Raw genomic sequence first — 26,311 nt, forward strand, 5'->3', positions numbered from 1 at the left:
TATTTTATTTTTACTTTTGACGTTTCTTGTTGTCTCGGAAGACGAATGTTACATAACTTTGTCTTGGTCAAGTCTAACATGCACAAGTTATTGATGTGGTGCATGGTGCACAAGTCTCGAATAACATTATAACGAATACGAATTTTACAAAATCGATCGTTGGATTAAAAGATTATATCATATAGATCATCCATAAAAAAATTTAAAAAAATTAAAAATCATTTGATATATTATTAAAATCCATCAAAATCAACAATATTTAATAAAAACTCTTAAACAGTTGATAACAAAAACAAAACAAAAATTTGGTGACTAGTTAGCCTTTAAATATTTTTCTACTAATCAGTAATCATGTGGTTCGTATCTTCTTTGATTTGTAGAATAAAAGATTCTCTCCATTACAGCTTTGTTGTGCAGTCACTCATTTGATAATATTATTATTATTATTTTATTAAATACTTAAATTTTCTAACTCAGCACGTTGTCTCGTACGTCAAACAAATTATTAAATAATTCTACCAATAATTTTTTTTTTAATTATTAATTTATAATTTTTTTGGCACAAGGTGTGCTGAGAATTTATTTTTTTTTTAATCAAAAGGTGGAAGCTAAGAGCTATCCACACCAAACAAGAAAACAACGGAAAGGAAAAAAGCCACAAATAAAGAAGCAAGAAAACAACGGAAACTAACAACTAAAATGCTACAACATCAATGATTTTGTTTTTTTAAATTAACTTTAAAGAATCGTGAATAGTTTACTGAACAATAGATAAAAATTATTAATAAATTTGTAAGTAGAGTAAAAGTTAGTTTGTATTTTATCGATCACTTGTTATGTGTCTAAATTTTATTAGTTATTGAATAAATTATTCAAAAAATTTAAGAGGTAAATTATATTATATTTTTTTGAAGCAGTAAACTATACTGTATTATCTAACTTTTTTTTTTTTAAGCATGTATTATCTAACTTTATTATTATGTATCAATTTAACTCATTTGCTTTAAATGCTTATAAAAATAAAATAAAAACTCATTTGCTTTAAATCAATTTATTTAGTGGGATTCAAAAAAGCAAAGAGAGTGATACATAATGGAGATGCATTGAAGTACTCTTGTGCTAATAGTTGAACACTTACCATTGTGTGTTGTGGATGCTCAAAGTTAATTTATTAGAGTTTCTTAATATGCATCAGCCATCTTTTTAAGATTAAATTACCATAGATTGTTCATTAATATGCATGAGCACTTATTCTCCAGTATTATTTATTACAGAAGTTTTAAGATTAAATTATAATTTATTGTCTCAATTATAATAATGTAGAGTTAATTGAGATGTATAGAGTTATTGTCGGGACGCATTTAATTTTTTTTAAGAGATATTGAGTTGGAGGAATAAAGTGTTTATTAAGTATTATTATTGAAAAATTATAAATATATGATGTGTATACGTGTGATCTAGTTAAGTATTAAAAAAATGGGGAGCTATATATATATTGTGGAACATATTAGTGGGTTGGATTTTTATTATTTTTTAATAGTATTTTATTTTAATTTTTTTGCGTAAAAAAATAGTATTTGGTTTTTGGTTTTTTAACGCTCCGATTCTCAGGAAAGGGGGCCAGTTAATTCAGAGTTCGACCGCGAGATAAGTAAAGTCTAACAAAGAATTATTCCTACTATAAATTGAACTCAGATTCTCCCGAACAATTCGTCCTATAGAGTGAACTCATTAACCGCTCGAATCTATTATCTTAGTTTATTTTTTAATAGTATTGTTTATCGAATATGTTAACAAGACTGGCCCTTTGTCATTAAAATAATGGTTAAATTATTAAATGATGAAACCAAATTATTAAAGTGAGAGTGATTGAGGAGAAAGGAATTGAAGGAAAAAAAGAGAGATAGAGAGAAATGGTGATTGAAGGAGCAACAGTAACGGCAACAATGGTTATAGCTCAGTTTGTGGAAGTGGGTGGTGATACTCTAATGAAATCAGCCACCAAAGATGGAATGAGTACTTTTATTTTCATCTTTTACTCAAATCTTTTGGCTCTATTTTTCCTTATACCAACCACCCTCTTCCACCATAGGAAAAGAGCTCCTCCTCCAATTCCAACATCAATTTTCTGTAGAATGTTTCTTCTTAGTTGCCTAAGGTATGGACAAAGTTAATTAGCACCAAATTAATTAATATAGTATGAGTTCGTTTGGATTAGCTTATTTTTGAGCTTATGCAAACAGCTTATGCAATTTTTATGTATTATTATAAGTTTGTCAAGGTAGTTTACGATAAAATAGCTTATAAAAATGGTTTTGTCTAACATGCACCACTTGATTAAGTTGTGCATGGTGCACAAATCTTCGATATTTTTATACATAATACAAATTTTACAAAATTCACCGTTGGATGAAAAGTTTATATCTTCTAGATCATCCATAAATTTTTTAAATTTTTTCGAAAATCATTTGATATGTTATTGAGACCCATAAAGATTAACGGTATTCAATAAAAATCTATAAACCGTTAATTTTGATGGATCTCAATAATATATCAAATGATTTTCAATTTTTTTTAAAAAAATACCCACTCGGGGTTGGTCTAGTGGTGTTGGCCTAGGTCCTTGGAGTATGCTCCTCTCAAGGTCTCAGGTTCGATTCCCCCTGGTGCAAATTTCGGTGGACTAAGTTCATACAGAGGAAAAAAACTCTGGCTTTAAATGGACCTCCGCAAGTGGGCGGTGGAATTGGTCCTCTTGAATTAGTCGGTCTAAGGCCGGATACCAAGTTTTCAATTTTTATTTTTTTTAAAATTTATGGATGATCTATACGATATAAACTTTCAATCCAACAGTAGATTTTGTAAAATTCGTATTTGTTATAGTGTTTTCGGCGACTTGTGCATTTGAATTTGGTAAATTTGATGTGCAGCACTTCAGTGCAGATTTTAATGAATGCTGGAATTAGATATAGCTCTCCCACATTGTCATCTGCTATGATTGACCTTGTTCCTGCTTTTACCTTCATACTTGCTGTGATTTCCAGGTTTGTTCTTTTTAGATTCTATGCATGCACCACCATAAAGTCAGTTGGATCCATTCATGTTTTTTGTTTACTAAGTTGGATAGATAATTAGATATTAAATTTTTTCATTAATTTTCTGGTTCACGATGGAACAGAGTTTAATAATTTAAAATTTAGTTGTGTCAAAAAAAAAAAATTAAATTTGTTGTGAAGTTGGAATTATCTCGAACAATTTATCATAATTGGAGTGAATTAAACAATTAAAATATAGGGTTAGATATATTTTTGATTCCTATAGTTTTTCAGAATATTGCTAAATATTTTTTAGCACTTTTTGGTCCTGAAAAATTTTCTATTGCAACTTTTGGTCCCTACTTTTAATCAAACTCTTGTATACTTTTACATTTTTGAATATTTTTTTGTATTCATGTTTATAATATTATAAGAACATCAAACTCACTTGGGTTGGTCTGGTGGTATTGACTTGAGACCTAATAGTGTGCTCCTCCTTAAGGGCTCATGTTCGATTCTCTATGATGTCAATTTGGTTGGACTAATTTAGCTTCTTTAAAAAAAATATTATAAGAACTACTCCGATAAAAATTTAGAATTTTTAAAAATAAAATGAATTACTTATGAACTTTTATGTGAAAAAAATTAAAAAATTTATATTTAATTCATCTTTTATTAAAAAAAAATTAAAACTTTTGCAAGGACTGACCAAAAATAAGTGGAGTATGCCAATTGGCGATGCTGTAACTTCACAAAGCAACTGTTCTTTAAAGTTGCATTCATTAAAAAAATTAATTTTTTGTTATGTAATAAGTGGATTGCTTCAAAACGATGTGGATCTATTGGGACCCACAAAATACATTTATATGTAGATCATTATTGGAGGTGCTCTGCTTATAAAAAAAATAAAAAATTATTGTAGGTGCTCATGATTTGATACATTCATTTTTCATGCTCGTTTGCATTAAAACCCTTGTCAATCGCAATTGAATTGTACAATCAAAATAAAAAGGTTGACAAAAGTTTGGCCCGGCCCTATATGGGCTTTCGGGCTAGCCCGCCATATATTTTTAAGTTTTTCCAAAAAAAATCCTTAAAATGGCAAAAAATTGTTTTTTATAATTTGTTTGTTTTAAATTTTGTTGTTTAGCAAGATTTTTGTCAATAATTTTTTCACAAATTGAACTATACATAAACTCGATTGTTCGGAACAGTACAGTTTACATTATGTACATTTTTAATTAGAAAAAATTCAAGTAAGACAAAATATCAAATATGCAAAAGATAGAGCCCGCAGAGCATAACCAGATATATAACATATAATATAAGTTCTTTAGCAATCGTGAACTCAAGAACAGAGATTAAAGAACTTACGAGGATGATGGAAGAGGAACGCGTCAGGAAAATGGAGGTGCGAAGAACGACATAACATATAATATAAGCTCTCTGAGTCTATCTCTGTAACTTTTTTTTACGTTTATATTTAGTGAATGTGAATCAAATCAAATCAATATTAATGTATTGGATTGACCTAAATAAGGAAAAATTAAAATTTAGAATGTAATGGCAGTGCACTTGGTAGACTTATTAATCATATTTATTTTTTAATTTTTTTATTATAATTTATTCGGGTTCGGGCTACCCGTGACTCATTCGAACTAACCCTTATTTTAAACGGGGTTTAACGGTCCGGACTAAAAACTTGGAAAATCTGGGCTGGAATTTTAAGCCCAAGCCCAAAAACAACGGACTTGGCGGGCCGGATTGTTCGGATTAGCCCATTTTGACAGCGCTCTCGGTCAGACGGTTGTGATTTCAAATCCTATATTTTTTATTTTTAAAATAAATAAAAACCTAATTTAAAATCCGTTTATTGCAAGGTTTATCATTTTATTATTTTTACTAGTTTAAAGACCCGTGTATTCACACGGGTCATTGATTTTTATTCGATATTTAAGTTTGTCATTATATTATGGTAGAAAATTTATTTAGAATAAAATATTTAAAAATTTATAATATTGTTAAAATATAAGTGAAACTATTGTGCTATTTTTTAAAAAAAAACTTAGTAAACGAATAAATTTGATTATAATTATAAGGCTTAACTACACATTTGGTCCCTTACGTTTATTTTAGGTTTCAATTTGGTCCCTTATGTTTAAAAAGTATCAATTTGGTCCCTTACGTTTATTTTAGGTTTCAAGTTAGTCCTTTCCGTCAATTTTGTCACATGTGGCAGTCAATTTGCACATGTGGACTGACACGTGGCACTTGGACACACTGACACGTGTACTGTTCAAACGGTGTTAGTGACAAAATTGACGGAAAGGACCAAATTGAAACCTAAAATAAACGTAAGGGACCAAATTGATACTTTTTAAACATAAGGGACCAAATTGAAACCTAAAATAAACGTAAGGGACCAAATGTGTAGTTAAGCCTAATTATAAATGATAAATTATCCAATTTTTTATGTATCAGTCACAAAAAATTGTTCTGTGTATATTATTAATAGTTAATAGTATATTGTTTATTTATTTTTTATGAAAATATTGTTTATGTTTCTATTTCTTTTTGAAGCAATGTTTCTATTTCTATATTCCTAAATTTATTCATATTCATCTTATTTTTTCTATAATTTTTTTTATTGAATATTTTATTCTTTTTTTATTTTAATATAGATTATTGAGTTGATCGTATTAATCTATTTTGTTGCTATTTTTATGAGTATAGATTGTTCCGTTTTGTTCCAATCTATAATCTGTTTTGTTTCTATTTTTAAGCATATCATTTTTTTTTGTATTTATATCTTATATTCTTTCTATATATTTTTTATTTTTTTAGTGAAATTACAATGAAGGATATAAAACTTGCAACATGGTTAAAAGAAATAAGGATAAATATGTAACTTTAGCGGTAATCGATTTTAATATATTAGTAGTAGATAGTAGATTCATCTTATTTTTTCTATAATTTTATTTATTGACTATTTTATTCTCTTTTTTATTTTAATACTCCTTCCGGTCCTATATATAAGAAAAAAATTGCTTTTTAGATTTATTGTAAAGTTGATGTATCTACAATGAATCTAAAAAAACAAACTTTTTTTTATATATAGGACCGGAGGGAGTAGATTATTGAGTTGATCGTATTAATCTGTTTTGTTTATATTTTTATGAGTATAGATTGTTCCGTTTTGTTCCAATCTATAATATGTTTTATTTCTATTTTTAAGCATATCATTTTTTTTTTTGTATTTATCTTATAGGGAATCTTATAAGGAAAAAAACCAAAAAATCAACATCATTGTGTATATAATTAATAATTTAATATTTTTTTGACAAAATTAATAATTTAATATTAGTATTAATATAATTTCACCTTTCTTTAAAGGTCATGCTAAATGCTAAATAGTGTATTCGGGACACTTGTTAAGTATATACTTAAAAAAGAAATTAAAGTTAAATTTAATTATATAAAGATAATCTTTTATATTTTTAAAATATTAAATACACAATTTTTTTTACTAATATAAACATCGTTTATCATTTTCCTTTCTTTAATCCTTCCTAATACAAGAAAAAACATTAACCGGAGTGAGAACACTATAATCTCCATTTTCAGGATGGAAATTGTAAATATGAAAAGGCACAGCAGCCAGGCAAAAATTATTGGCACATTGGTCTCCATTGCAGGGGCATTAACTGTAACATTATATAAAGGGATACCATTGATAAGTGATTCCTTTCCAAATATAGAAATGGGAGCAAGTGGAAATTTCTTATCAGTGAAATCAGATTGGATACTTGGTGCTTTTCTTCTTGCAATTGCTAGCTTTTGCCTTTCAGTTTTATTTATTATCGAGGTAAATAAATCATTAGGATGTATTCTTCCAGTCTCATATATACTTCATCCGTAATAAAATATAAATAAAATTTAACTTTTTAAATTTATTGTATAATTCTTTTAATATGATCACCGAGACATCTATATATACAGACATGGACTATCAAGGAATATCCGGAAGATCTACTAGTAACAACCATTTGTTGTAGCATGGTGGTAATCCTATCAGCAATTGTAGCTTTTATTAAAGAGGGAAATTCAAAAGCTTGGATATTAAGACATAATAAAGAGTTTGTAGCTGTGTGTTTTTCGGTAAGTTTATATATAAATTTAGATATTTTTAGATGGTCACATGACCAAAAAAATTACATTTGGTCACACTTATAAAAAATATTACATCATTTAATAATTTAAAACTTAAATATTATTTAATTATTTTTTCAAGTACTTATTATTTCACTTTTTGTGAGTGCGACAAAGTGTAATTTCTTTTATTATTATGAAATTTAAAAACATTTTTTTTGAACAAGTGAAATTTAAAAACATTAAACATAAAGTATTAAAGGAATGCATATAATTTTTGTTTAAAAAAAAACAAAAAGGAATGCATATAATTTTATTTTATATTTAAAATATAGATTTTTAATTATAACTTAATTGTTTGTTTAAGTTTGAGAATTATAAGATGTAGCTATGTAAATTTATGTTTTGTGGTGGTTCATTTGTAGGCAATATTTTTGTTATCCATGAGGAGTGTTGTATACAAATGGGCATTTCGTAAGAAAGGGCCAATATATGTAGCTATGTTCAATCCTTTAAGAGTGGTCATTGCACTTGGCATGGGGGTAATATTTTTGGGAGACAATCTTTATCTTGGAAGGTAAATAAATACATTTATAGAGCAAGAAATTTTTGAAAAATAATATTAATGATGTTTTAATACAAGACTAACCTTTGTTTTAAAAATTTGGTATTATATTTTGTTGAAGCATGATTGGAGCTTCTATAATAGTGATTGGATTTTATGCTGTGATGTGGGCACAAGCTCAAGAGGAACATAGACCAAGTGAAAATAATTTGTTTCCATCTTCTACAGACCCTTTGTTGTCAATCAAAAGCATACCCTAGGTAGCTAGGTTCCATCTTTATTATGTATAGCCTCTTGAAAATTTGTAATTGTAATTCATGTTCCCAATTACGGGGTTTATTGTTTATAGTATTTGACTATTTGGTGCAATTTTTTTGATAAAAAAAGAAATTAAGAAAAAAAAACGAAAGCATCACTATAGAGAAACATGTTAGTCTTAAGTCCTTATAAAAAAAAAATACTAATATAAGTAGAAATTAAGTCTAGCATAACAAGCGTGAAACCAACGTCATGACTTCTAAATACAAGGGCATCAACATGAGAGTTTGTTTCACTGTGAATGTGAATGACATATAGATGGTTCAATTTTATAGATAACTTCATAGAGAGAGGTTGAAGATGAATGATGGAAGTAAATCGATTGTTGATTATATACATTGACAACATGAATTGAATTAGTTTTTAAGATGACATAAGCTGAATTCCAAAATTATGTTCATAGATGGTTCAATATTTTTCATTCCAAAATTACGTAAAAAAAAAAAAAAAAAACTTCACATAAGAGATCATGGCGATTTCTCACCATAAGCTGAATTTTGTAGAAATGAACTTCAGTTTAGTGATTGTTATATCTGGCCAACACAACTAATAATTGTTGAACTAAGGTTATATAATTATCAGGGTTCGGCTCCAAGGGCCAAATCATGGTCCCCATCAAGGGATGTCAATGGAGTGGATGGTTTCGGCTCCTTGTCACTATTTTCCTAGGAATTCCATCATATAATAAAAAAATTATTATTTTTAATCAAATTAGTGGTAAAATTATTTAAAATTCAAACATCGCATCTAAAAGAAATTTATACATAAACCGTGTAAAATGATAAATAAATATAATATATATGAAGATACTTGAATATTGATATAAATTTTAGTTACAATGGATGCATTTTTTACCACAAGAAACTTTTTTCTAAGAGTACCACATACCACATTGGATGAATGAATATGAGTTTACGTGTCTATGAGTTATACTCAATACTAACAATGAAGTATTTTTTACCGTAAGAAATAATTTTTTTGTCAAGTAGCTTAGTGATTATAAATTTCACTCTTAAAATAGATAAATGGGATGATCAGAGTTCGAACTCCGACCCCTGCATATATAATACAATGTCTATGTCAATTGAGTCAAGCTCACGAGATCAAACTTTTTCAAATAGTACCACTAAATATATCCATTTTACCATTTAACATTTTGCACCCTTCATTTTACCTTTTTTGGGAGAGTCTAAGGGCACGTTTGACCCAGCTTTTTTTAGAGCTTATACAAACAGCTTATGCAATATAAATTAAATTTTATGGTATTTTATAAATTCACACTAATGAAAATTGTAATTATAAATATTCTTGTGTTTGTTGTGGTCCATTTTTATCAATTGGGCTATCCCCCCACACTCAAGCCCATCACACGCACTCACTTCCTGTCATTCGGATAAGACTACATACAATGGTTTCAACACCAAAAAACATTCAACACCCACTTTTTCACTCTACATCATTTTCTCTTTCTTCCACCTAATCATTCAACACACATTCAACTTTTACCCTCTCCAATGGTTTTTATATTCAACACCATACCCCACCACTTTCTATTTCATATTCTTATTTAAATTTTAATTTTTGTTTTTATGATTAAATAACATTATAATTATTGATTAAAATTAAATTAAAATAATACACTTAACAAAATTTATTTAAATATTTTTTTTCTTCTTAATTTAAAATGCAATACATCACACAAATAACGTAATTAGTACAATACAAATTAACTTAAAATGCAATACAACACACAAGTTACGTAATTAATACGATGCAAACTAACTTAAAATACGAAACAACACGCAAATACGAAACAAATCATCTTTAATCCTGAAACATTCCAAATTTTGTTCATATGTGTTTCACTAGATCTGCTTGCAATTCGTGATGAGCTTTTTGATCACGGAACTCAGATCTAGCACGCACATGATTTGCAAAAGCGGGTAATACCTCGGTTGAATATGGTCACGGTGCACTAGATCCACTTTCCTCAGACTGCTCAAAATCGGTTCAACGTTGAGCATATGAATCTCGTTCATCCTCAACAATCATATTATGTAATATGATGCAAGACCTCATGATGATACTCAGATCGGCTATGTCCCACAAGCGAGCTGGTTCACGGATGATTTTAAATCGAGCTTGAAGCACTCCAAATGCACGCTCGAAAAATTTTCATTAACCATCGGCATGTAACCATTAAACGGGGGTGTTTGAGATGAATTTCTCAGCATAGTTCCATAATATGGATGAAAGTTTGGAACAAAGGATGATTGGTTGAAATTTGGTGTTAAACCAAAATTAGGTGTGTTTTGAGGATGTTGGTTGAAAAATTGATTTGAATTTTGATAATTGTTGGGATTTTGATAATTGTTGGGGTTTTGATAATTGTTGGAGTTTTGATAATTGTTGGGATTTTGAGAATTGTTGGGATAATTAGAAGAATTGTTGGGATCCATTTCACTAAAAAAAAAATTAAAACTTCAAAAGAAAGACTAATTAGAAAGATAATAATAGATTAAGATAGTGAAAATTTTGGTTTTTTTTTTTTCTGTGTCCAAATGAAATGAACCAAGTCTCTATTTGTAGAGAAAAAAAAAAATCACGAATTTTGGTATAAAAATTAAAAAATAAAAAATTAATTTTCAATGAAATAATTGAGTTCAAAGTTTTGATAAGATAAAAATCGAAGCAACCAATCACGATCTGCCACTTGTCCAACTCATTCTTCTCTCTCCGCGTGATTCAACAGCCATTCTCACCTGTCGGCGCGTGCATCACACGCGCTACGCTGGACCAAAAGCAAGGCAGCACGTGTCCCTCCCGTGTCAGTTTTTTTCAGACTTCAACATGTTGAATTTGTTCAACATCTCTTTCTTCCACATCAGATTCAACAAGGCACATGCAATGGTTTCAACACATATTTTGCTGTTGAAAGACAGATTCAACACCCCATTGTATGTAGTCTAAGCTGTCATCTACTTGTTTGACAGCACCGCTTGGCGGCAAATGTATTGCACCAAAGGTTCATATATTTGTCTTGTAGCAGACGAATTAAACAAAGACAAATATTTGGTGACTCGGTAGCGGACAACTTTTAAATTTGATCGGTCTCAACAACATATCAAATTATTTTTAATTTTGATGGATATGTATCTTATCTAAGAACTCTATAAACTGTTAATTTTGACGGATCTCAATAACATATTAAATGATTTTTAATTTTTTTCAAAAAAAATTATGGATGATCTATATAATATAAATTTTCAATCCAACGATGAATTTTATAAAATTCGTATTCAGAAATGGTCGAAAGAGTGACTGAAATGGTTGAAAGAGTCGAGATTGAGCATTATATATAAATAAGAAAATTTATAAATTTTTGTAATAAATGATAACTGAAAGATTAACGGTGCAATAAATTAAAAATTTAAAAGACTTATTTATTATCTATTTAAAGAATTAACTATTATCTAAAGACAAATGCTAAATAGTGCCTCAGGGGCACTTGTTAAGGATTCAAATTTAGAAAGTTTTACTTGGAAACTGTGTAGTCAATACAACAAAAGTAACTGTGTAGTCAATACAACAAAAGTCTATATTTTGATGTTTTTCATGCACAACTTTTATTTTATTTCTTCTTTTAGTTCATTAACTAGCGCCCCAGAAGCACTGGTTAGCAAGACCCTTATCTAAAAAACTTAACGACATAGTAACTACTAACTATTATAAATGCGAGACTGAAAATACTTTTATAGTATTGTTCATCGAATCCGTCAACAATCCCGACCCTTTGTCATTAAGATAACTTTATATATATTTTGCCTATTTTTTAATAATATTGTTCATCGAATCTGTTAACAAGCCTGACCCTTTGTCATTAAAATAATGGTTAAATTATTCAATGATGAAACCAAATTATTAAAGTGAGAGTGATTGAGGAGAAAGGAGTTGAAGGAAACAAAAAAAAAAAAAAAAGAAGAGAAAAATGGTGATTGAAGGAGCAAGTGTAACGGCAATAATGGTTGTAGCTCAGTTCTTGGAAGTAGGTGGTGACACTCTAATGAAATCAGCAACAAAAGATGGAATGAGTATTTATATTTTCATCTTTTACTCAAATCTTTTAGCTCTCTGTTTCCTTTTGCCAACCACCTTCTTCCACCATAGGAAAAGACCTCCTCCTCCAATTCCAACATCAATTTTCTTCAGAATTTTTCTTCTTAGTTTCCTCAAGTATGATAACAAGTTATAGCAACAAGTTGATTAACATAGTACTACTTCTTGTCTTAATTATCAGAAAAAAATTGATTCCACAAAAATTGATGTATGTGGTTCAAAGCCTGAACCAGATGCTTTGAACCAGATACATCAATTTTTGTTGTGTTTATTTATGGGTATGAATTTAGTAAATTTTATGTGCAGTTGTGCAGTGCAGATTTTAATGAATACTGGAATTGGATATAGCTCTCCCACTTTGTCATCTGCTATGGTTGATCTTGTTCCTGCTTTTACCTTCATACTTGCCTTAATTTCAAGGTTTGTTCTTTTTTGGATTTTTTTGTCAAGTAGTTAGAAATTCTATTTTCTATTTTAATGTAAGTAATTAAGTTGAGTGTTCGGGATTTGAACTCCGATCTCTTCATATATAATGCGATTTCTCTATCAACTGAGCTAAAGCTCACAAAAGTTATTCAACAATTTGGATTGGACTATATGCATTAATGTTTTATTAATATAATTTCCATTACTCTTCTTTACTCCTTGCAAATACAAGAAAAAACATTAATTTGAGTGAACACTATGATGTCCACTTTCAGGATGGAAATTCTAAATATGAAAAAGCGTAGCAGCCAGGCAAAAGTTATTGGTACATTGGTCTCCATTGGAGGGGCATTAACTGTGACATTATATAAAGGGATACCTTTGATTAGTGATGCCTTTCGAAATATAGAAATGGGAGCAAGTGGAAATTTCCTATCAGTGAAACAAAATTGGATACTTGGTGCTTTTCTTCTTGCAAATGCTAGCTTTTTCCTTTCAGTTTTATTTATCACAGAGGTAAACAAATCATGATTTAAAATTGAAATTGTGGTTACATTACTTGTTGATGTGATGTGGTCGAGAGAGATGTCCGAGCTAGAACAACATCGATCAAGTGATGATGGAGGCAGTACCGGTAAACATTCTGACACTCAAGTCTTTAAGAGAGAGCAAATAGTGTAAGGTATTTTAGGATTAGAAATAATGTACCTTGTACTATAGTGGAGGTTTTTTTTATGGGCACCGGGGAGGAGCCCTTCGGATTTATGGATGATGCCGTTACGAACAGTGCCCATCAATGTTGGGATCTGGTAGTTATTGTGTACATTACTAATTGTTGAGGCGTTATGAATCGGAGAGGATACAAGGTAGAAGTGAAGGTCTTGTTGGATTGAAACTTGCCCAATCCAGAAACACGTAAATATGGCATATGGGTCTTTAACTATTAAGTACGGACATAAACACAAACACTTGACACGATATAGACACTGACACGTCGACATCGATAATAATTTGAGAAAATGACATAATTCAGTGAAATAATAAGTGTTAGGGTCGTGTCGGTGGACACACCTAATTTAAGGAGTGTTCGTGCTTCATAAGTTTTTAATATGTACATTCGAGACATCAAAATTTTGATATAATATTCTACTCTAGCTTGTGATCTTGACTTTATACTATTAAAAAAAAAATCACAGTGCATAATACAACAATTTGGTAAAAATTATTTGTTTAATTTGCATTTTTGACCTATATACAGACATGGATTATCAATGAATATCCAGAAGAGCTAGTGGTAACAGCCATTTGTTGCAGCATGGTGGTAATCCTATCAGCCATTGTAGCTTTTATTAAAGAGGGAAATTCAAAAGTATGGATACTAAGACATAATAAGGAGTTGGTAGCTGTGTGTTTTTCAGTAAGTATATATAAATTATGTTGTGTTTGTTTAAGTTTCATAATTATAAGATAAGATGTAGTTATGTAAATTTAAGTTTTATTGTGGTTCATGATTTATAGGGATTTTTTGTGGTATCCATGAAGAGTGTTGTATACAAATGGACATTTCGTAAGAAAGGACCAATATATGTAGCTATGTTCAACCCTTTAAGAGTGGTCATTGCACTTGGCTTGGGGGTAATATTTTTGGGAGACAATCTTTATCTTGGAAGGTAAATAAAATACATTTAAAGGGCAAGAAATTTTTGAAAAATAATTTTAATGATGTATTAATACAAGACTAACCTTTGTTTTTAAAATTTGGTATTATATTTTGTTGCAGCATGATTGGAGCTTTTATAATAGTGATTGGATTTTATGCTGTGATGTGGGCACAAGCTCAAGAGGAACATAGAGCAAGAGAAAATAATTTATTTCCATCTACCACAGACTCTTTGTTATCAATAAAAAGCATGGATTTCTAGGAAGATGAATTCTTCGGTACATACCGAAATATTTGTTGAGGTGAACATTTCTCCGATACACATTGTGTGTTAGTATTTTGTCAGATACCAACGCATGTTTGCCACTTAGACACGTCTAATTCGAGATGTATACATAGTTCATAGCTAGTGTAACTCTGCTTTGATTGCAGGGTCTTTTGATACAAAATCTTTATGCAACCAATATCTTGGAAATTTATAATTGTAATTCAAATTCCTTGGCTACTATTGTTCATATTATTTGGTAAACTTCGGTTTAATTTAGTGATTGTTGTATCCGGTCAACACAACTAATAGTTGTTGTATTGTGAGGGTTCGTATAGAGATAGTCCTAACCATGGTTCTTGTAAGGGATTTTAAGGGGGAAGAGGCAAGGCATGAGGAGTACTCTCCCACTCTTCATCTTCGCGACTAAAGCATATCTGATTTATTAGAGGGATGATAAAAAGGGTCAATCCTTCCCCCACAACCCGCCCTGCCATTAACCCGTAAAAAATGGGGCGAAACGAGCCAACTAGATGTTGAGGGTTAATTAATTTTTTTTTAAACCTTTACGAACGGGATTATGTTTCCATATTATCTTAATTTAATTTACTTTTACTGTCAGCATTCGTGATTGAAATTACAGATAAAGACAAACAAAGTGACCATGTTCATAACATTTTCTTTTGTATATAACAATAACAATAGAATAAATTGTGGTAGAATTTAGAGTTATGAATGGGGAAGATTCCAAGTGTTAAGAAGTCCCACATCGGTTGAGAGATGACCTGATTAAGTGTTTATAAACTAGAGGTAATCCTCACCTTACAAGCCGGTTTTGTAAGGATGAGTTAGACCCAATACTCATTTCTAAAATGGTATCAGAGTCCGATATCGGGCCACCTACCATTTATATCCGCGTACCTTACCTTACAAGCCGGTTTTATAAGGATGAGTTAGGCCCAATACTCATTTCTAAGACCAAGGAGAAGGTTGAGAGAGGGAATGAAAACATGGAGAAATGGTTAAAAGTTCTTCCCCGATACGAAACAAGACATAATTTATATGAATAATACTAATAATATATATAACCGTTAATATAACTCAGATGGTAAAAAAATTGCAAAGATACTTAATACTATATTGAAGCGTAGATTTGAGTTTACAATTTCTCACAAATTTTTGTAGTTTGTGATTTTTTTTTGCAAGACTTTAAAACGAAAAATAATAATACTAACAGTTAGAAAGGTAATGCTAATTAACAGTGTCACTTGCTAAGGAAGAAAAAAAAAAGAGTTTTGTGAGTATCTAATAGGGTATTTACTTTCAAAGTTAGCAACTTAGCTTTAATTTTATGTTTCATTTCATTTTTAGTCCTCTATTTTATCATGTTCACAAAAATGTTTTCCTTTTAAAATTGAACTTTTGTACCAAGAAAAACAAGTAAACATAGTAGTATAAATAATGTCGTTATATATTGTGTATTTTAATTTTATAGCATTTGATATGTTCTCACCCCTGGTAAAAATTTCTAGATCTGTCTTTGTGTGCGACACATACGCCCGTACATATAAGATTCAAATACAAGAATATTAGTTTATAAGTTAATGTAAATTTCACTTTACAAACTAATTTTGTAAATTTGAGTTAGATTCAATTAGGGATGACAATTTGACCCATATCCAAAGGGTATCCGTAAAAATTACCCACAACGGGTAGTGTAAAAACCCGTATTTTGGGTACGGGTATGGATATGAGTAATTACCCGCAAAAATAAACGGGTACGGGTACCTTAATACATATCCCGCCCCATACCCACATAATATATATATATATATATATATATATATATATATATATATATATATATATATATATTTATTTATTTTATTTATATTATTATATAATAATATATGTAAGGATCAAACTTATGTACAGTTCCATATACACAGTTCTTACTATGCTAGATACATGGGGAAGCTATTTTTATTTAAAAACAATTTTCTTTTTCTTTTTTTAATTAAAAAATATAAATAACTACATTTTTGTGAGAGAAACAGAAAAAATTGCATCTAAAGAAATGCATATAAGTTTTATCCTATATGTAAGTCAATTTAAAACAATATAACACTATTAAATTATTACATATTTTTAGTAAAAATATTTATTTATAACAAAATTATACAAAATAATGTGAATATTTAACATAATACGAACTTTAACATAAAATTGGTAATAATTTTATTTATAATTTTCATTAGTCAATATTAAAATCTTTGAAAATTATTAATTCCGTTAAAATGATATGATAATTTATAATTGAACAATTTTTTTTTAGTAAAAATGCAGGTAACGAGTACGAGTATGGGTATTTAGGTACTCATAGGGTATGGGATGGGGGCAAAAGTTGTTACCTACGCGGGTATGAGATAAGTACATATATTTTTTCAATCTGCGAATATGTGGATGAGTACTATAATACCATACCCATACCATATCCATTGTCATCCCCAGATTCAATCTAAATTATAAGACTTTCAAATAAACTTTATATGTAAATCACTAAAATTATGTGGAACTGGCTGGGTTAACATACTTCTTTCTAATGACTTTTTCTAGTACAAAATTTGATTGAAATTAACTAGATGGTTGCGACTTTAAAGTTGATATTTTTATTTTAAATGAAGTTAAAAATTATATTAAAATATAAACCGTTGAATTTTGATCTAACGATTGCGATATAAGGAATGTTTGAACACGGCAAATTTGTAAAATCGGAGAATCTGATTTGACGGAATTGTCTTGTCTACCGAGAGAAATGAAGAAAATAATGGCTTAATTATAAAGCAGAACCTTTCCGTGAAAAGGACATTGCAAAAAAAACACTAAAATATTAATTAAATTAAGGAGAATGTTAACATGTGCATATATGACACATGTTAAGCTAGTAAAAATAGAAATTATGTCTTAGAATTTGTGTATTTTAACTTTTCAAGCATTAAATATCTTGTATCATTAAATGTTAAATTTTTATATTAAGATACTTTATCATGTGCCCTATATGTACATGTTAACAATACCCTTAAATTAAAATGGATATAACCTTGTTGATATAATTGGGTTCCGGTTTTCGCTTATTTTTTACAGCACAATGTTTCCTGAATTTTATTTCACATAGACATTTTTTTCACCACCATTAACTGATATACTTAATGGTTTAATCTGGTTTGAGCGTTAATTTTGTCATCAAGTAGTTTCAGCCACTTTTCGATCGCAATTACAGTGTATTGAATCATGGATCTCCCAACTAAGTTCAATGTCAATTACCACTAAACCAACTAACTATATATTGATATTTCACATTAGACATTTTGTTCAAATATTGTATTTAGAGTTAGAAAGTAAAATTGTTCAAAAAAAAAAAAATAGAAAGTGAAAAGAGAAGGACAAAGTAAGATACGCTTATAAGAATCGAATGCAGCAACAATTCTAGTATATTAGTAACTAGCCAAAAAAAAAATTATAGTGTATTAAGTTAAGACCAAATTTAGACCATAATCGGTTCATCAAAATTATCTTAACTAGTGGCCAGACAGGTCCGTGCCGTCTATGTGGTCCGATTGTATGAAAATAAAAACATAAATGGTTAGATGAAAACAAAAAAAAATATAGAAGTTATTTTATTTTTTGTTTGCGATTTCTCTCTCTAACTCTCTCCCTCTCCCTCTCCCTTTCTTTTCCCCTCTCTATCTATCTTTGCTTCTCTCTCTCCCCGCTCTCCCCCTTCTACATTTCTTTCTTTTAAAAATTTCAGTCAATTAGCCTACTGATTTTGCAAATTTTAACCAATTATCCCTTGTGACGTGTGTCCTGATCAATTATAAGGTTTCTTATCCCATGTGACGTGACACCACATATGCAATTAATTGTCTGTCATCACAACAGACAGAATAAACATATAACAGGAGGTATTTGATAGACGTCTTACAAATTCAGGGATATATTTGACAATTTTTAAATTTTAGAAAATATTTGATGAATTGTAAAATTTCATGGGAGCATTTGACATTTCACTTTTTTTTAAATTACTCGTTCCTTCTCATAAAATATATTTTATTATATGTAATATTTCTCTATCACTTGTGATTATCAATGAAGCTTTTAAGTTTTATCAATGAAGCTTTTATTTATTATTCTTTGCATTATTCGTAATATTTCTCTATCAATTGTGAATATCAATGAAGCTTTTATTATTATTCTTTGCTTTATTTATTTTTTTATTTTAAATTTTCTAACTACTCCAATATAACTTCACTATCTATAACTACTACGCAATTAAAAAAACCACAACAACTAAAAGTGCGTTTGATTTGCTAAAAAACAGGAGATTGGACTGAACAGTTTTTATTGTACTCTGTTTGATTTGAAACTGGGACTTGACAAATTAGGCAGCAAGGGACAAGACAAAAACAAGATTTTTTGTCCTCACTAAACCACATGATAACTTTTTGTCCACGCTACGACTATAAAAAATTCGAAAATACCCATTTTATTTTGGAATATAAAAATATTATCACCTTATATCTCTCCGATACAGTTTTCTTCGGTACAGTTTAAGACTTTTGAATGTAGAGAATCCAAACCCATTTATTTTACTATGCTAGCATTTATGGATAAGACATTCAATCAAATTATTAAATTAAATTAAGCTGCATAAATATAAAGTCAGAGTTAGAAGTAAGAACAAGAAAATTGGAGGAAAAAGACAAACAGAGAGAGAAAAAAAATGGTGAGTGAAGGAGCAAGTGTAACAACAGCAATGGTTGCAGTTCAATTCTTAGAAGTAGGTGGTGACACTCTAATGAAATCAGCCACAAAAGATGGAATGAGTATTTATATCTTCGTTTTTTACTCAAACCTTTTTGCTCTTTTTTTTCTTCTACCATCAACCCTTTTCTACCACAGAGAAAGAGCTCCTCCACCAATTTCAATATCAATTTTCTTCAGAATTTTTCTTCTTAGTTGTTTCAGGTATCAACAAAACTATAATCATCAATTTAATATAATATATATTATAGCATCTTATTATAAGGAATCTTAATTTATGCAGAACTACAGTGCAAACTTTGATGTATACTGGAATTGGATATAGTTCTCCCACGTTGTCTTCTGCTATGGTTGATCTTGTTCCTGCTTTTACCTTCATACTTGCTCTAATTTCAAGGTTTGTTTTATGTTCTTTATTTATTTTATTTATTTTTTTGAAATTTTGAGATTTAGCAATCACTTGCATCATAAGTCATCAGCAATAAATATATATATTTTTACTGAACAATTACTGAACCATAAATATATTTTATTCACTCTATTATGTGAGACATGTGATCTATTTAATTTATCTTATATAATATTTGTAATATTATAAAATCCACTTTTGTACAATGAAAAAGCAAAAAGGTACGCAAAAAAAAAGTTTTCACACTTATTAAGAAACTCTAAATTTTATCAAAACAAATAATTGAGTTTCCCGTATTACCCTTGTTATAATTACTTCTTGTTAATGGAAAAAATTAGTTTTTTGAATGATGAAAGCTAAAAAGTCATATTGAAAGAAGCTAACTACCCAAAAGTTTATTGGGAAACTAAACAATAGTGAATTATGACTAAGGGTAATTTTGTAACTTTAGTATTAAAAAGTTGTTTTTTGCTTATATTTTGGGACATCAAAAAGAGGTTTTTTTTACTTATATTACGAGACGGAGGGAGTACAAGTTTAGAAAGAAACAGAACAAGGAAAGCAACAAGAAACAGAACACAACATAACCAAATACCAAATACCTTTTTTTGATCAGAAATGATATATAAACATAATTTTTAGACACAAATCAAATAAATATACACTTTTCCATTTTTAAAATAATATATTGTTTTTTATAGATTTGCGTGCACATTCATTCTCTTTTGTATTTATACGATGTCAAATACGTGTTCACCAAATTTGTGTTTAAATAACACAACTCTTTTTTGATTGGTACTAAGTGATAGAGTTAAATGCTCGATATATGGTTAGGGTGTATTTGGTTTTAATAAGACATATAATCGTTTATTCGTTAAATGCTCGATATACCCAAAGACTTGGTATGGCTTATAGAAATGGTTAGGGTGTATTTGGTGCTACATGATGAATGTAGTCTTTGCATATTTCGAGCATTTAATGAATAAACGATGATTTGTCTTATTAAAATCACATCGTCCCTAGTAATATTCATGCCACTAAGTAGGTTTTTTTAGTTGTAATCCGATATTGAATTAATTTTCATACAAAATTTCTCTACCTTAAGTGGAATGATATTATGTTAAACCAATGTATTGAACTGCTCCAATCGCTTATTTGCTTCCCTCATCAAGCTCTTATAAGTTATAAGCCAATCTTATCTTATTGAAAATAAATCACCGAAATTTCCTCCTTCGAAACCAATCTATCTCTTAGGCTCTGTTTGGTAATACAAATAAGCTAGCTTATAGCTTATTATATGAGCTTATAAGCTTGTTTCAAAAAATTAGAGGTGTTTGGTAACAAGCTTTTTGTACTAGCTTATAGCTTTTTTTCAGATGCTATTTCAAGTAGCATTTGAGCTTATAGCTTATAGCTTTTTACACTTTATTCCATTTTTACCGTTTAATTTAATAACTACCCACTCTAAAAAATAAATTGCCCACTATCAATTATGTAATTTTATATTTAATAACCATTTTAAAAGCTAATTTTACCAAACACTTTAATTTCAATAAGCTAGCTTTTCAGCTATCAGCTATAAGCTAGCTTTTCAGCTATCAGCTAGCTTATCAGCTATCAGCTAGCTTATAGCTTATTTTTACCAAACAGGCCCTTAGTCTCTCGACAAACCTCTCCGTCAATCTCGGATAGTATTTGGCATAATCGTTTCTACTTCCCATTGAAACAGCGTTCTTCTCCACCTTAACTCTCACTCCAACCTTCCATCTAACGGACCTTCAATAGAAGATTCATTTAGCAAGTTTATGGGTATTAAAGAAGTGGTTATATTCTACCAAAAAAAAAAAAGAAGTGGTTATATATTCTTCTACTTTGTAATTTTTCTTTCTATGTAATTTTTTTAGTGGGGGTTCTCTAATAATGTTAGGTTCTCTAAATTTTATATCCTCTTTCCCCATGTGATATTTTTTTAATTGGTGAAGGTTTTCTAAGCAAATTGTTGTAGCTAGGGGTGTGCATGGTTTGGAAACCACACCACACCTAATTGATGGTTTTGGTTCTCAACCAAAATCATTTCAATAACAAACCGGTTATTTTTTAAAACTAATTTGGATTTGGTTATTAACCGGATCGAACCAATTTATAACCGGTTTGTAATAAAATTTAAGTTATTCACATGATCCAATTTTAAATAGGTTTTTTACTTAAACTAATTTTTTTTATTAGTTGATTAAAAAAAATAGATTTATTAATTATTTTAAAAACATAATTTTTCATTAATTTTATGATTGAATTGGTTTATAATCAACCCACAAAATATTTTTTTTAAACCCAAATTATTTTTTACTTAGCCGAAAACTTATTTTTTATACTGTTTTAAAAATAATTTTTATTATTTAAAAAAAGAGTAATTTTTAAAATTAAAAAATCTGATTTTTAAATACAAAAAAAAAATTAATAAATAGGAAAAAAATTAAAATACTAAATTTTTGAAAAACTAAAAACATTAAAAACTGATTTTTTAATTATTTTAAAAAAAACTGAATTTTTTAATTATTTTTAAAAATTAAAAACATTAAAAACTGATTTTTTTTAATTATTTTTAAAATAATTATTAAAAATCTGATTTTTAAAATAAAATAATATTAAAATAGTACGGGGGGTTGGTGGTGGCCGGCCGCCGGAGCACCACCGCCGGCCACTGGAGCACCACCACCGGCTGCCGTGAAAGTCACCGGAGGTCCGCCGGAAACCACCGGTCCTCCACCCCTCTTTTAATTAATTATTTTATTATATAATAAAGAATTTTAAAAAATTGAAGATTGGGCCTGAATTAGCTATTGGGCCTAAATTTTCAAACCAATTCCAAACCAAATTACAAAATGTGGTCATGGTTTATAATTGGTGTTTTTTTATTGGAGTGGTGTGGTTTTTTTTTTAAAATGGATTTTGCAAACTAAAATTGGATATGGATTGGTTAGTAATTTGGTTAAGGATAACCAAATTTTTTGCACACCCCTAGTTGTAGCAAGGAGTTAAGTGTTACGGTGGAGTTTGATTACTTTATAAATGAGAGACCTATAAATTTGATGTCTTAAGGTTTTGGACAGATGTGTAGTTGTTCTTAAGCCCAATGTCGATGATCTCCCTAATTGCCCCTCATGACCCAACAATGATATTAGAGCCGATAATTCGACGAAGGGTTTGACCGAATCCTTGTATCGAAAGTCTTCTTGACAAAGGTGGACAGACGGCGTGTCTCGTTGAGTACAACGTCAACGGCTATGTAAATGTATGGATAAAAAGTATAACCTTCTGTTTAAGGGAGGGACAAAATGAATTAAATGACTCACACTTGACGGGAGATTATTGTGGCAAGTGTGAAGTGTGTTAAGTCTCACATTGTTTAGAAAAGTGGAGGTTACTTTATAAGTGAGTGCTCTCCTATAAACCTTGAGCCTTAAATTTTTGAGTAAAAAAAGTGTCCAACTCACTTATATATTTACTCTTAAATCCAATATAGATGATCTCTCCGGCTGCACCAACACAAATATGGTGTGTTATAGTCCCTTTTTTCTATCTATTAATATTTTAGTTGTGTGATATTATCTTATTATTGTGGTACGATGGTATCCAACAAGTGTGAGCTATTGCTTCATGTTCTCTACTTGGTTGCAAGAAATTAGTAAATTGTCGGATTCATAAGAAATCTTTTACAACATAAAATAATTATTCGTGTTGCTAGAGATATAGTGTGGTGGACTATAACAACATGTGACACAACGTCGTAAATATTTGAGTTTCTTAACTATTTATTTTTGAATTTGATTCTTTGAATTGGTAAAAATAATTTATTGGAAGAGAACAATTCCTTAAATAAATAAATAAATAGTGTGGTGGGTGGAAAAATAAATGTCTATTAAAGTTATGGTACAAATTAATTGATATTAATTTGTATTGATATTAATTTGTGTGTATAAGTGATCCACCTATCATTCTTGAAAAGTTTTATCTTGTGGTGTTTATGAACTATGCTCAGTATTCCAATAGAGTACAATAACTACTCACGTTGACATATAATGTTCATATGGAAAATTATTTGGTGTAAAATAATGGCATCAAAATTTGACATTGAGAAAGACAATAGTAGCATCAAAATTATTTCGAGGCTAAAATATCTCTACATAAAAAATTATGTCAAAAATAGAAAAACAATTTAAAAAGTGTATTATTAATTAAAAATAAAATAAAGCAAATTAAATAATTTGGATTTAATAAGTTTCATTAATATAATTTTCAATACTCTTCTTTAATACTTTCAAATACAAGAAGGAAAAAAAAAATTGGTATGAACAATGTGATCTCCACTTTCAGGATGGAAAATCTAAATTTGAAACAACATAGCAGTCAGGCAAAAGTTATTGGTACATTAGTCTCCATTGGAGGGGCCTTAATTGTGACATTATACAAAGGGATACCATTGATTAGTGATTCCTTTCAAAATATAGAAATGGGAGCAATTGGAATTTACCTTTCAGTCAAATCAGATTGGATAATTGGTGCTTTCCTTCTTGCAACTGCTAGCTTTTGCCTTTCTGTTTTATTTATTATCCAGGTAAACAAACTATTTATATATATGTATGATTTTTTTTTTGTACAATATTTTCTTTGTACACAATTGCTGCCATTGAAAAGGTCTTAGAACGATGTCTCTGCAACAATATCACAACCACAATTTTAGTGACATTTGCAACATCGTCTAAAATTTTCCTCAATGTAAAGGATCGTAACATAAAAGCGACCGTAATTTAGAATGTCTACATTGTAACCATGATTTGCTCTCTAATTTGAGAATTTATTTAATTTTATTTTTTGACCTATACACAGACTTGGATTGTAAAGGATTATCCAGAAGAGCTAGTGGTAACAACCATTTGTTGCTGTTTGGTGGTAATCCTATCTGCTATTGTAGCTCTCATTGCAGAGGGAAATTCAAATGTTTGGATTCTAAGACCTGATAAAAAGTTGCTATCTATGTGTTTCTCAGTAAGTATAAACATTATTGTTGCTAAGAAATTTTAAAAGTGTTAAAAAAATTTAAGTATTTAATATTATGTTTTAGAAAAGATAAAACTTGCATGGATTGTAGACGAATTGACAATCACTATAAAAAAAACTCACACAAAACCTAACAATATTAATATTTGTCAGTTGAGTTAGATCTTACAGATTACTTTAAAAAAAAATTTATATGAAAATTAATATTAACTTAAAATTATTTATTTTTCAGTTAGACTCATGCTAACATATGCCCTAAAGACATATGTTAAAATATTTAAACAAAATTATTTTGCATTAAATAATAAAATATTAATTTATAAAAAGTTGAATGTTGTTAGCATTTTCCTTTCAATTATTATTTAAGCAATATAGACATTTAATTTTGTGGGCTATTCTTATAGGCAATTTTTGTGGTATCAATGAGGAATACTGTTACCACATGGGGATGTCGTATTAAAGGACCAATATTTGTAGCAATGTTCAACCCATTAAGAGTGGTCATTGCACTTGGCTTGGGGGTGTTATTTTTAGGAGACAATCTTTATCTTGGAAGGTAAATAAATGCATCTAGGAAAACAAAATTGTGAAAAAACCATTTAAATTACCATTTTTAATAATAATTGTTTTATTTATTGGTGCAGCATTATTGGAGCTACTATAATAGTTATTGGATTTTATGCTGTGATGTGGGCACAAGCTCAAGAGAAACACATGATAAGTGAAAATAATTTTCAACCATCTTCTTTGGCTCCTTTATTGCAAAACAAAAGCATGGATCTCTAGGTACCTCTGGTTTTGTAAGGTAGTACGTATAGCCTAGTAGGGTATACTTAACATTGATAGAATTTTTGTTTGTTGCACTAAAAATGCAAGTGATACAAGCAACTCTTGTTTTTATTGAAAACAATAAAGCAATTGTATATCAATGGATTAGTCAATGTTATCATGAAATAAAATAAATATAATTTATAAGAAGTTATTTAACAAAGTATTTGTCAAAAATAAAGTTATTGAGAAACACCTCCATAACTCGCTTTACTACCGCAATCTATTGTAACACCATCACAGTTCAGTTTGATCCATGCACCTTAAGGCGATCTCCACCTTAAATAAGCCAAGTTTATGCATCTCTAACTTCTACATGCATATGGAGAAGTTTTAGTTGAGCGATGATAATTAATTTTGTGTGTTCAATAGATTCTATGATAAAAGTCAATCACAACTAATTAAACGATGGTGTAAATTTATGGGAGTGTAAAAGCATCCACATATTACAGTCATTTGAGTTCTTTATATTAACCCCACTTAATTTTTTATATTATTTCACACTTCTCAATTATTTTAACAACTCTTGCAGTAAAAAAAAAAAAAAAATTTAACAACTCAACTACATTTTTTAAATATTCATACGACTCATCAAAAACTTTAAAATGAGTCCACTAAACCCCATATAATATTCCAACAATGCTTTGTAGATATGATT

The 26,311-nt window shown here is 29.3% G+C and overlaps 3 protein-coding genes across 6 annotated transcripts; all 3 read left to right on the plus strand.

Annotated features, from left to right (window-relative positions):
- The first annotated feature begins 1,813 nt into the window (after window positions 1–1,813).
- On the plus strand, window positions 1,814–8,153 carry LOC123906750 (WAT1-related protein At3g28050-like). The gene is made up of 6 exons (XM_045956727.1): window positions 1,814–2,158; window positions 2,931–3,044; window positions 6,660–6,900; window positions 7,035–7,193; window positions 7,610–7,761; window positions 7,871–8,153. Exons 1-6 carry the CDS (start codon window positions 1,914–1,916, stop codon window positions 8,007–8,009), a joined length of 1,050 nt encoding a protein of 349 aa, XP_045812683.1. The 5' UTR covers window positions 1,814–1,913; the 3' UTR covers window positions 8,010–8,153.
- A 3,701-nt stretch (window positions 8,154–11,854) lies between these two features.
- LOC123906751 (WAT1-related protein At3g28050-like) lies at window positions 11,855–14,784 on the plus strand. 4 transcript variants are annotated; one of them, XM_045956728.1, is made up of 6 exons: window positions 11,855–12,300; window positions 12,490–12,603; window positions 12,885–13,125; window positions 13,868–14,026; window positions 14,128–14,279; window positions 14,390–14,784. In XM_045956728.1, the coding sequence occupies exons 1-6, from the start codon at window positions 12,056–12,058 to the stop codon at window positions 14,529–14,531; spliced, it is 1,053 nt and encodes a 350-aa protein (XP_045812684.1). In that variant the 5' UTR covers window positions 11,855–12,055; the 3' UTR covers window positions 14,532–14,784. The 4 variants fall into 4 exon arrangements, with proteins under 4 accessions (XP_045812684.1, XP_045812687.1, XP_045812686.1 ...); XM_045956731.1 differs by having other exon boundaries at window positions 12,167–12,300; window positions 12,503–12,603; XM_045956730.1 differs by having other exon boundaries at window positions 12,199–12,338.
- A 4,470-nt stretch (window positions 14,785–19,254) lies between these two features.
- On the plus strand, window positions 19,255–25,848 carry LOC123906752 (WAT1-related protein At3g28050-like). The gene is made up of 6 exons (XM_045956732.1): window positions 19,255–19,562; window positions 19,642–19,755; window positions 24,142–24,382; window positions 24,655–24,813; window positions 25,230–25,381; window positions 25,470–25,848. Exons 1-6 carry the CDS (start codon window positions 19,318–19,320, stop codon window positions 25,609–25,611), a joined length of 1,053 nt encoding a protein of 350 aa, XP_045812688.1. The 5' UTR covers window positions 19,255–19,317; the 3' UTR covers window positions 25,612–25,848.
- The last annotated feature ends 463 nt before the right edge of the window (window positions 25,849–26,311 follow it).

Source organism: Trifolium pratense, linkage group LG2 (assembly GCF_020283565.1).
Source record: "Trifolium pratense cultivar HEN17-A07 linkage group LG2, ARS_RC_1.1, whole genome shotgun sequence".
NCBI lineage: Eukaryota > Viridiplantae > Streptophyta > Magnoliopsida > Fabales > Fabaceae > Trifolium > Trifolium pratense.